This window comes from Balaenoptera physalus (assembly GCF_965194825.1).
Source record: "Balaenoptera physalus genome assembly, chromosome: 18".
Lineage (NCBI taxonomy): Eukaryota > Metazoa > Chordata > Mammalia > Artiodactyla > Balaenopteridae > Balaenoptera > Balaenoptera physalus.
Genome location: NC_138899.1, coordinates 66801994 through 66814084, shown reverse-complemented (window position 1 = coordinate 66814084; position 12091 = coordinate 66801994). Strand labels below are relative to the sequence as shown.

The 12091-nt window shown below is 45.9% G+C and overlaps 1 protein-coding gene across 1 annotated transcript in view; it reads right to left on the bottom strand.

Moving 5' to 3' along the window:
- Nucleotides 1-12091, bottom strand: part of LOC309647594 (uncharacterized protein) — a 142104-nt gene that overhangs the window by 668 nt on the left and 129345 nt on the right. Inside the window, exons 3-5 of the mRNA XM_082435040.1 lie at nt 11512-11588; nt 4696-4744; nt 3412-3512 (exon numbers count right to left, since the gene is read on the bottom strand). Of these exons, the coding sequence (XP_082291166.1) occupies nt 3412-3512; nt 4696-4744; nt 11512-11588 (227 nt within the window). The remainder of the gene's footprint in view (nt 1-3411; nt 3513-4695; nt 4745-11511; nt 11589-12091) is intronic.

The window sequence follows — 12091 nt, the reverse complement described above, 5'->3', positions numbered from 1 at the left end:
GGTGCAAGTGTCCTGTGTGGCCACCTGCCCTGTGAGCTCGGCCTTGCCCTGGCTCTGTGCTCTTCCTGTGTCTGGGGAGGCAAGAGGGCAGGGCCAGCACCATTACTCTCACTGCCATACTTCCTCTATAATTCTGTTTTCAAGCAATTGGCTTGGACTGCCCCAGCAGACCTGTCCCCCAGGTGGCCATGTTCCGGTGTGTTCTGGCCGACAGCTGGCCTGGCCTCGCCAGCTGTCTGCAGGAAGATTGATGTCTCACGTCCTTCCTGCCTTCTCTCTCCTCCTCCAACCTCCCACCAGCTCAGGCTTACTGCCTGCTGTGCCTGCTGGTCTGTTTTCTACTTTCCTCCCCAGAGCTTGGTTTGCTCTCTGGGTAAAAACACAGAAAGCTGCTTCCTACAGGTCCTTGTGGGGCACTGATCTTGGATGGTTGTGGAGGAGTAGGAGGTAGAGGATGATTATGATGATGACGATGGTGATGGTGATGATTGTGATAATAATGAAGGTAAGTGCAGACCAAGCAGCCCAACCCAGACCGTGAGAAGTACACCAAAGAGCACCAATTTTCTTTGGGGGACTATTGATAGGATAACTATTCCACTGTCATTTTTCCTGGGACATAGATAATCTGAATCAAAAAAAAAAAAAAGGTGATCAGGACAGGAGGAAAGAGCTACCTCCCCATCTTGGAGCTCTGGGTGCCTGAAGTGACAGCCGGGGGGAAGCCTGGTAGGAGAAGGGGAAGGATGGAGGTGAAAGGGCAAGCCACTGGGATGCAGGTTAGGAAGCAGAAACACCACCTAAACTTTATTTTTCTCCCCATGGGAAGTGGCAGCAGCCACAGCAGTTTGGGAGTCTCCAGTCTCACCAGAAGACAGTGGCCTCTGAGACCACACCCGAGTTTATGCTGGTGAGGTGACCCATGGTGGGCCACTAGGTCATGTCAGGATGGAGGCTGGCCATGGCAGAAAGACCGACCACGTAACTCGAGGTCGGAGCTTTGAACCACCTGACATCAGCCCAGCCTCTCGACCTCCAAGGAAAGGATGGAGACTGAAGAGTGAATTCAGGCAAGTGGTCAATGACCCAGTCAATTGTGCCTACATAACGAAACCCCAATAAAAGCTCTGGACACCAAGCTCAGATGGGCTTCCTGGTTGGTGAACATATCAATGTACCAGAATACATCCTGGATACGTCCTGATTCTACATGGAGAGGACACAGAAGCTCTGCATTTGGGATCCTCCCAGGCCTCACACTATGGGTGTCTTCTTTTCACCGGTCCAGATTTGTATCCTTGGTAGTAAAACTGTAGGTAGAGCACTTTCCTGAGTTCTGTGAGTTGTTCTACCGAATTATCAAATCTGAAAGGGTCATGGGAATCCCCAAAGTTGTAGCCAGTTGTTCAGAAGTGTGAGTGCCCTGGGGACCCTGGAACATGTGGCTGGTGTCAGAAGGGAAAGAAGTCTTTGGAGGATAGTGCCCTTTCCCTGTAAAGTCTGTGCTAACCCTGGGTGGTTGGTGTCAGAACTGCATTGCAGCCTACCTTTGAATGACTGGATGAATCTACTACAGTCCAGTGAGGGGGGAAAAGGACAAGCTATGTCCTGTCTTCTAACCACTGCACTCTCCAAGAGGAAGCTGAGTGGCTTTACCCAGTGGTCCGCTGTCTCTCTGGGTAAAGCAGTAACTAAAGTTCTGGTTCTGGAGCTCATTCTCCTACAAAGCCTAAGAGTATGTTAACAGGGTGCCACTGAATTGACATTTCTGGAGTCAAATCATCTATTTTGGCTGATATAACATGCTAGTGCTGAGCAGTGCATTGATTACTGAATAATCAAACTCATCTGGTGTCTGTAAAAATGGAGATAATTTCACATAGTTCAGACACAGTCCAATTATTTTGTTGTTAAGAAAAGTGAATTGGCTCGGCCCTTTGCAATTCCATCAGTTGCTTGGCAATCAACCTGCCAATAGTTTTCGCCTCCCCATTTTTCCCTCTGATTTTAATTGTGGCATTGGAATAAAAGGGTAGTCCACACATCTGCTGCCTTAGATTTTGAGGCTGAATTTGAAAAGTCAATCCTTCGCCTGTTTTTTTTTATTCCCACACTAAAGAATCCAACTATTGTTTTACATCCCTTCCTTTCTTTCTTTTCACCTTGCATCCCCCAATCTTCTCCAGCACTTTTGCTTTTCCTTTCTTCTTCTTTTATTAAAAAATATGGAAACAAACTAAATGTAATAAGGATTTAGCCAATGCTGAGAACACTACAAGAAATTCTATTGAATCCTATACATTATATTCTAACTCCACATTACTGTAAATATTCAACAGTGCTTGTGTTTCACCATGACCCCCAGATCTTCTCTGTATTTCATGCCTGCTTGGATTTCCAAGCCTCCCTTCTCCCCATCTCTCCCCTTCTCCACCATTTTTGCATATGTGTATAATTTGCTTTACCCCAAAATTTGGTATTTGGCATTGGTTCCAGCAACATTATATTTTATCCTGTGTATAGTTTATCAAGGTGACTTCAAATTTCTTTCTGTACTTTAAGGGCCTAGTAACAATATCCAAATATATGGCATTTGCCTGAGATTGGAGCTGTTGCTTTTTCCCTTAACTGGGAGCTTTTTAAGTCTTGGCTGCCTGTCGAAAAACATGGTTAGATCACATCCATGGCCTTTTCTAAGGGACAGTGTCCTACCATAGCCTGTGCTGAAATGGAAGCCCCAGATGCGGCCCTATTACCTCTGTCCTGATCTGATTGGATGGAAGTAGATACCTGTGTCAGGGCTGCCTGTTCAGGCTTATTTCATGACCTATTGTAAAGAGCTGAGCTCAAACAGGGATCCGCTGGGCCAATCAGATCCTCACTGACAGGACTTTGAATGGGGAAATACACAGAGTCTCAGGCTGTTTGCACAGGGGCTGAGATGCAGTGGGTAAGACCATGAATAGCCTTGAGCCAGTTGAAGTTAAGAGCAAGCCCAAAGTGTGAGGAAGTAGAAACATGATCAAACAGAAAACATAGCATAGAGGGGTTATATTAGGTCGAGGGTGGTGGGAGGAAAAGCTAAAGCATGCATATAGAGAGCAGCAGAAACCAAAGAGCTGGCCAAGTCGCTTCAGTGGCAGAGCACGAATTCCACCACCTCCAAGTGCCAAGGTCCCGAGAGCTATCTTGCCTCCAGCTCTGATCTCCGGGTGGACTAACCATACTGTGGTTTCTGAGGAGAGAACTTCTGCTGCATTGCCCCTTGTTTCTTGCAATAACCCCAGCCCCTGTCTACATGACCCAGCCATCATGGGTCGCGGTTCCTTGTAACTCAAGGTTACACAATCGCTGCTCCCACCTGGGCCTGGGTACTGACGTGGAGCATCGCCAAGGGGTCATGTTACTTACTGGCCGCTGTAGCTCCCCGACGGCGCCCGCTGTGCCCCTTCAACATGGACCAGCCACTCAGGGAAGCTGTTCTCCTGGGACTCGCTCTCCAACAAGAATGCCTGAAGGATTCAAGGTAAAAACAAACAAATAAAAACACTTACAGATCACGTGCCCTGCATCCCCTTATCTCCCTGGAAAGACGTGATGGTTCTGGCTGCATCTGCTCATTGACACCTAAGTGTGAAATCCACCCTCTGCCCTGTGACTTCTGGTTTCCAAGTGATTCAGGGGTGGGAGATAGCCCAGGTCCTCTCCCAACTTCGAGGGAAAGTGATGCCAGAACAATCTGAGTGACACACGGTTCCTTCTATTATTCCTCAGCCTCTGGTTGGCCTGCAAGACAGCAAGCCTTTGGGGGCCATCAGAGCCATGAGACGAGAAGAGGATGAATATTTACGAGCTCTGCCCCACCCTGGTATCTGCAGGGAAAAGGAGGCCAATAGTTCACCTCCTGAGGATCAAGAATAAAGGGCACTTGAACTACTGCAGATGCGTCTGGAGTTCAGAGCCGGGCTGGGAGGCAGCCCCAAGGTCACTGGGTCATTCTCACTGCTTTCACGTAGGGCTGTTCCAAGTCCTTGACCACAGAGGAGACTTTTGATCCCTAAACGCATGAAGGGATTTACATCCCTCACCCGTGTATCACACTGATGAGTAACCCCTGGGGATACAGCCGGTGATTTCGTGGGCTTTCTAGCACTAATGCCTTACTGATATGCTCATGCACGGGGAGCTGGTCACCCCAGACCATTTGAACCCACAATTCCCCGGCTCTCCTTGTGCCCACATGCCATGGCTGCTGCGGGGAGAATGGTCTCCTGTCCATCGTTCTGACTGCTGGTGGTGATGATGTGGTCGTCCGAGTCAGGACGACTCCCTACCGTCCAGACAGGGCTAACTCCGGGCAGGGAGAGTGGGTTACTTGGTCAGCCTGGCACACCGAGGTCTCAGCTGGGCCCCTGAATCATCGCTGAGCATGTCGAGAACTCTGCCTCACAATCCTCTGCAGGCCTGACTCATGTGGCAGCTTCCCCTGAGAACGCCCACGGCTCCAGGTCCTGTTCACAGGCTGGTGGCCGCCTCCACATAGACGAGCAAACAAAGCCCGTCTCTAAGCTCGCCGAGCTCTGCTTAAAGATACAGGGCCTTGTGCGCAGAGCCACGAGCAGGCAGCTGCTACATGCACACCTCTCCCCCCGGGTTTCTGGTTCCTGCCATGACAACGTAGTATGGTGAGCCTACCTGGCGTCCCTTTCACACAGGTAACAGCCAGTCTTAGAAAATGCAGTGCCTGATGGGAGAGAAACAAAGAGGGGGGGAGGGCAAGAGAATTATATAAAATAGCATTCTCCAGGCCAGACCGTGGGTTCCTGGGTCCAGCCTCAGAGATTCTGTTTCAGGGTGTCTGATACGGGTCTATGCTACTGTCCTTTTTTTTTTAAGGCATCTCATAAGATTCTGACAGGTTTGGGAAACATTCTTCAGGTGTACACACACACACACACACACACACACACACACACACACACATACACACATGACTAGGTTATATGTAGGTATGACTATCTAGGTATAACCATGGTGTCAATAAATACTCTGGGGTGGAAATGGTCTTGTGTAGGAAGGCAAGGTATCTGACATTAGCTAATAAAATGATCCTGAGTAAATCACATCTCTTCCCCAAGCCTCATCTGGAAAATAAATAGTTTGGATTAAATTCTCTCCAAGATCTTTCCAGCTCCAAAGACCACTGACGCTGTGGATACTATAAATCTCTCACTGCCCTCAGACTTTAATTTTCCTTTCAGATAAGTAGTTGTTATTGAAAAGAACCATACAATTGGGTCAACCCAGAAGGATATTTTCAATATCTTCCTTCCACGTAGGTGACTAATAGTTAGAAGTATAGGGGAACAGAGCAGTCAGTGGGAGTATAAATTAAAGAGGATGAACCAGCTGAGGTGTAATTGAAACCTTCCCCATCAGCAAACTGTAAACAGAGAAACTCCCAGTTGTGCATTGTAGGAGTTGCACAGGGAAGGGAGTCAATGCTGGGAGAAGGAGCTGACCAGCAAGAAAGGGTTGGGAAAACGTGAGAGTTGGGAGTAGAAACAAGATGGCGGCCACCAGTGAAAGGAGCCAAGCCCTCTTCCCCTGCTGAACCCGGAAGGGAATTCAGGCATTCGGATGCTTCAGGTAAAGATCAAGCCAGAGAAGCAAAATCTACCTGATAACTTATGGATTTCAACAAAGCAGGAAGCGAGAAGCCTGAGGCCACAAAAGAAAGAAGAGGTGATATTTCATGTGAGTGAATCTGAAAGAATTTTCTTAGCCTCCATCAGGAGCTGGTCATAGCTGCCTGAGAAGGTCTAGCCCTAGTGAATACTTAAGTATTTACTCGAAAGCAGATATTTCTAGTCTGGGAGCCTGAGGAAGACAGAAGTGGGTGCATTAGTAAGACTCCCAGGATGGTAAGGAAGCAGAACACAAACCAAGTCCACTTTAAGGTCTTGAATGAATAAAGTCTCAGCAGTTGTGGGTTGAGGCACATGGATTTGTAAACAGAAGTCATAATTCATAGTGATTATATGCAGACAGACCAAATAACGTGTAATGGCTATTACACAGTATTTTCTGTAAAGCAAATTTCTTCGTGTAAATCCAAGGTGCTTATTTCATATGAGATATTCTGAAGAGCACTGAGAAAATGAAACAGGCCACAGGATAATATTCGACCAAAAAAATTATCACGGGGACATTTTTTAAAAGCAAGTGCTGCTACCAATTGGGAATCAAAACTTTTTCAGCGTCCCTCCATCTTGATAGGAAAACTAAAACATGGACAAAATGCCACAGGAACTTACAAATCTCAGTAGAGACAGACCACCTCTCTCTAGCTCTAGAAGACTAACCATCCCCATGAAGTAATCAGTACTCTCCATCCCAACTTACGTATTTTCCATAAATAAATATCACCTCCTTGTGGGACAATATCTATTTTTCCCTTATATAATAGGCTTACCCTTCTTTGTTTGAAGTTTTTGTAAGTCTCTGAAATTCTGAAGACATTAGCAATGGTCATTATTTAATATTTCTGAAACTGTCATATCTCTCTTCTGCATTTCATGACTCAGTTCTTTGAATTTCCAATATCCAACTTGACCACCATCAGCTTCTTTATCCTCTTGCCATCTGGCTTCTGGACTCATGGAAACCATCAGTGACCCCCTCCTAATCAAATTCAATGGCACTGCTGGGTCCCCACCCTTAGCATCACTTGTTATATCCTCTCTTGGCTGCATCCCTTCCTTAATTCTCTTTCTTGCCTTGGCTTAAGAGATAACTGCTTCTTTTCCTCATCTATCTGCTCCCTCATTCTTTCTCTGTCGGTGAGTTCAAAGTCCAGTGACCACAGGGATCAGAGAGGCACATAAGCGATGGAGGCAGGCCAGGGGTGAACTAGAGCTAAGGGTGTATTCAATGGAAGGGGTGGCCATTACTCAGCTCTGACCAATGACTGCACTCAGGGAAAGGAGGCCCAGCGCTGTGGAGGGTTGTTCACATTTTTCAGGGAATCTAGGAATCTGGATTTTTATGGGGAGTCTCCATCTTTTTAAATGTGAGAAATGAATTCAAAAATTTTTCGTACAAATATGTGTGAACCAAACCAGGCACATTGGAAGGGCCGGGATCAGCCCGCAAGCTGTGTGTCTGCCACCTCTGGCCCACGCCATTTGCTCTATTCCACCACATCAAGTACATGGGCTCCTGTGGCCAACAAGGTCATGTGTGAAGTTGGGAGTAAACCAAGACCATGGATAGAGTTGCTCGGTAGGAAATAGAGACATGCTCTTGTTCTGTGCTAAGGAATACCCTGTAGACGTTTCCTCGAGGGTGCTGGAGAAACAGAAAGGGAATTCAGGAGAGACAAACAGAAGCATCCTGAACTGTGAGAGTCTTCACTGAGCTTTGTTGGCTGCAGAGGACAAAGGTGTACATGGGCTCCCAGTAGTATTGGATGCGGGGCACGGGCACACTTGGAATCCAAGGCAGTTCTGGCAGCCTGGTTATCCATCTAACAACCAGCAGCAGGATATCAGCCATCTCTCTCTGGTGTTCCCCCTTTACCAAGGCTCAGGTATGATCAGATTCCAGCTTCGCTGTGCACTTCCCTTCTTGGGTTCTCCTTCCCAGCTAGTGGATGCTTGCTGACACTTCGGATTCAGTTCTCTCTGAGAAGAATTCTGTTTGGCCTGGTTAATCATTTTCTGACCTTCTTTGAGCACTGATTTTGTGCCAGTCTACCTCATAGGCTGCAAGCCAGGTAGAAATTTGATTCCTTTGAGCCTCTGCCTTCAGGTCAATTGCCCCAACCCACAGGTCATTCAGTTTCCATGGGCGGGGGAGACTGTTGGTAAGTTCAGAGCGTGATCTGCCAGCCACAGCTCTCTTACCAGAAGTCGGGGTGAGGCAGGCAGCTGAGATGTGAAAGACTCATCTCATCAGTGACTCTGGGATGGCATTAGGAGTTACTGAAACTTCCACTACTTGACTAGGGAAGGAGTTTCCAAGGAAAAAAGAAACTCAGTAAGATTTATACCATGATTTGTAGAAAAGAGAAAAACTGTTCTGACCTAGTCAGCTCAGGAAACAAGGGCATCAATTATAACAGGGAAAGGAAAAAAAAATCTAAGAAGCCTGCCATTTTTGTTAGAGGACTAAATTAACACCTAAGTTTTAGCATCCGAAGTACTGACTCACTGAGAAAATTAAAAGGTCAGAGAGATGGAAGTCAAAATGTCAGACTGATTGATAAAGCTCGACTGCAGAAATGGCTCAGACCAAGTCGACAAATGGGCTTCGCCCTGGAAATAGGCAGATCTACCCACCTCATTACAAACCAACTGGAATCACCCATGACCACTCACTCGCCCCAACAAACTTTTTGACAAGCAGGCTGTGAGAAGGGCATGGCCCATGACGAGGCAGATGGATGTAACAGAGTTGCTTTTCTCCAACTTGCCAGCTAAATTCAGGCTCTCCTCCCTTTGGTGAAGAGTGAAACAAAAGGACAGATGTTTTTACTTTATTGTTTGGGTAAGAATGCAGAAGAAGGGGGGATGAGCCCCTAAGAATTGTCAGGTCAGGGTTCTGTGCATTGCTTTACAAATTCAACGAAATAATAAAATTACTCATTTAGCCAACAGTTTTCGAGCACTCACTATAAGCAAGCAGACCAGGTCCCTGCCCTCACGGAGCTTACCATCAATGGGAAGGCAGGTATTAATCATATCACCAGAAATAGATTTACATTTAGACACTTGGATAAGTGCTTTGAAGGAAAAGTACCTGGTCCTGGCAGAACAGTAATAAAGCTAACTAACCTAGCATGGAGGTGATCAGATGGCCAGAAAAGGCTCCCAGGAGGAGAGATGTTTGTGCTGAGCTCTGAAGGCAAAGATGGGAAGGGAGACCTCCAGGTGGTAAAGACCCCGGGGCTGGAAAGGAGAATATCACCTCGAAGAACTACAAGGAAACGGTTTGGGTGGAGTCGTGAACAATGGGAATGTGTTGGTTATGCAGGTACTGAAATGCCCCCTTTCTCCTCCAAAACCCTTAGAGAAATTCACATGAAGGAAACATGGCAACTAACAAGGACTTTAAAACAGTCAGGCAGGCTAGCTTCTAAGAAACAAGTTTTTTTTAAATAGTTACAAAAATTGGTGCTTTGATAAAAGAAGGGAAGAGCTTCAAAAGGCGGGGAGTGATCCACAGCACTAAGTACCACTGAGAAGTCAGCTAAGGAGAGAATCGCAGACTCCTAGATAGAGAGCCAGGGTCACCACTGGTCGTGGTGGCAAAACCCATTTCAGTGGACCGATGGGGCTGAAGGAACGGAAGCAGCTGTTCAGCAGAGAAGAGAGGTGGGGTATCAGCTGGAGGGAGAAGCAAAGTCAGGGGACTTGTATTTTCAGATTCCTATAAAGCGCTTAGCAGTTTGGGACCCATTCAAATATTCAGTTAAATAACCTCTTTTCTTCTTATTATTATTATTTTTCTTTTTCAGAGAGTAAGTTCTCCTGCAGTGTAGGAAGGGAATGGATTCTCTGTGAAAAGGGATCTTGGTTTCCTGGTCGCCAGTAGGACTAAGAGAAGTCACTAGCCTTTGACTGCATCTACTAAGCTGCCCATTAGGCAAAAGTGGGTTTCGTGCCTATCCCTCAATGCCCCCTGTTGCACTACAGGACAATCATCTGTGTGCTAACATCTCTGAACTCAAGGAGTGCTTGTTGAGCTTTCTGATGTGCTAGGTGCTGAAGGCAAAGCAATGAATAAAACCCAGGGCTTGAATTTAAGGAGCTCACAGAATGCCAGGAAAACAGACCTGAAAACAGATACTTACAAAACAACGTTGTAAGTGTACAATAAAAGTATAACCAAAGACAGTGTTAGTACAAAGGGACATAATATTTAATCTGGGTCTTAAAGAAGGAATAGAAGGTTGACTGTCTCCCGAAGGGTGAGAAAACATTCAGGACAGAGGGGCTTATATAAAGAGGATGTCGATTCCCTTTTTGAAGTTATCTCAACTCTGCCCCTAATTTTTTTTTTTTTTTTTACATTCTCCAATCTGGTCCTTCCTTGAAATGAAGAACATGAATTTTTAAGCGATGTGGCCACTGAACACAGAGAAGCCAACTGGTCGACATAATTAATAATCCCATTTCCATACTCCTATAGGCACCTTCCTTGCAATGCTCAGGGTAAATGCTAATGCACTGAAATAGTAAAATGAAAAATTTTAAACACATGACCCCCTCCAGGTTCTCACAGTTTAAAGAGGACACACAAACATAGGCACAATAAATCTCTAAATAGAAGCTCACTTTACAAAACCTTCTTATATGTTTTTCAGTTCCTTGCACTAAATTTGTGAGGATGGTTGGGTGGGTTTAGGCAGAGAAGGGATGAGAGCTGGGAGAGGACAAATAACTGTGGTTGATTAGGGCAATAAACTGCATGTCAAAGCATTTACTCGAGAAAGATTCGGGCCTCAGGTGAGAACTTTTTTATGAATCTAAGTAATTTTTCCTCACACAATAAAACTTAAACATGGAAACATAATTAAAAACGCAGGTCTAATGACCGAGTTACCTGGATGAGAGGTGAAATTTCCTGCATGGAAAAACTTAGAGATTGATTCCAAAAGTTGACTTCTTGAAACTCTAAGCACCAAACTGTGTTCTCCCTAATCACACTCGGGCTCTGCTATAGAGAGCACTCTGGCCTCAAGGGCAAGGATGATTCCTAGACCAGGACAGGTGGGGCTGAAGAGCAATCTAAGGATGGGTATGGACGCAGGGAGAGGACCTGCCCATTTCTATCACCACCTGAATCTTCTGGAATGTTCCCAGGCACCTGGGAGCATTTCCCTGGGGTGTCCCAGCAGGTTCAGTGATGGTGCCACCAGCCCCCTCCTTGCTGCCGGTGAGCAAATGGATCCTTGGGCTGAAACACGAAGCAGTCGTTAGCACCCAGGGAAGGTAACGGGATCAGAGCTTGCAAGGATCCATTACCCTTTCTGCTCTCACAGAGCTGATATTTATTGCAGGATGTGAATGGCATCCTGCCAGGGCAAGGTTCTTAACTCCTCCTCGTGTCACAGTTCTCAAACTTTTGGTCATCAGAGTCATCTGGAAAGCTTATTAAAACCCAGATTACTGGTCCTCAGACCCAGAGTTTCTTATTTAGGGCCAAAGGATTTACCTCTCCAACAAGCTCCCAGCAATGCTGGTGCTGATGGTCTGGGGACGCCACTTAAGAAGGTCCTAGGGGATCCTTGCTTATCCTGAAATTCCATGCACAATCTATGTGTATGAACCTGTGTGTTTTTGTCCTTGAATGTGCTTCATAGCTTTCGTCAGAATCTCTGAGTGAATCAAACCACAACAAACAAAAGCCATTAACTTTAAGAACATTTACTAATGCAAAATACACAGAGAAATGCTGACCCCAAAGAGAGAAGAATATGCCATGGTATAGGAAGTGTAAACTCACTGGACAGAGCAAAGTCAGTTCCACAATAAGTGTTCAGAGTTGTTGAGTGAGAGCTGGGTAATGGTTGATAGGCACAACTGAAATAAAGAGATTTGGATAGGAATTAATATTCTCACCCTACAGGAATTTATTTTTAATTATAGATAATTATGCTGAATTACAACAAGATGATCTGAAGCATTACGCTAATTCAGGAGTAATGAATTAGCATGAATTACTGATGCAATCTTTAAAAATGTAACCTATCAATCAACACTGGATCAGCAACAGACAAAAGGCTATGATCTGACATTATTATTGTATTATAGTTAAAACCGGCCTTCAACCTAGCTTTTAAGAGCCCCCATGGAGCAACAAGGTGCCGATACCTGTGTCTCCCTGTGGAGCCAAGCGAAGATCTATATCCCTTCAGGTTGCCCTCCCCATTGGGTGGCTCTCAGACCCCTTGTTTTTAGAGGTAGTGGAACACAACACCTTGTGTTCAGTCAGACCTTGCTTCAAATCCCAGCTCTGACCTTTACTAGTTATATGACCTTGAGAAAGTTACTTCCACCTCTCTGAGCCTCAGTTGCCTCATCTG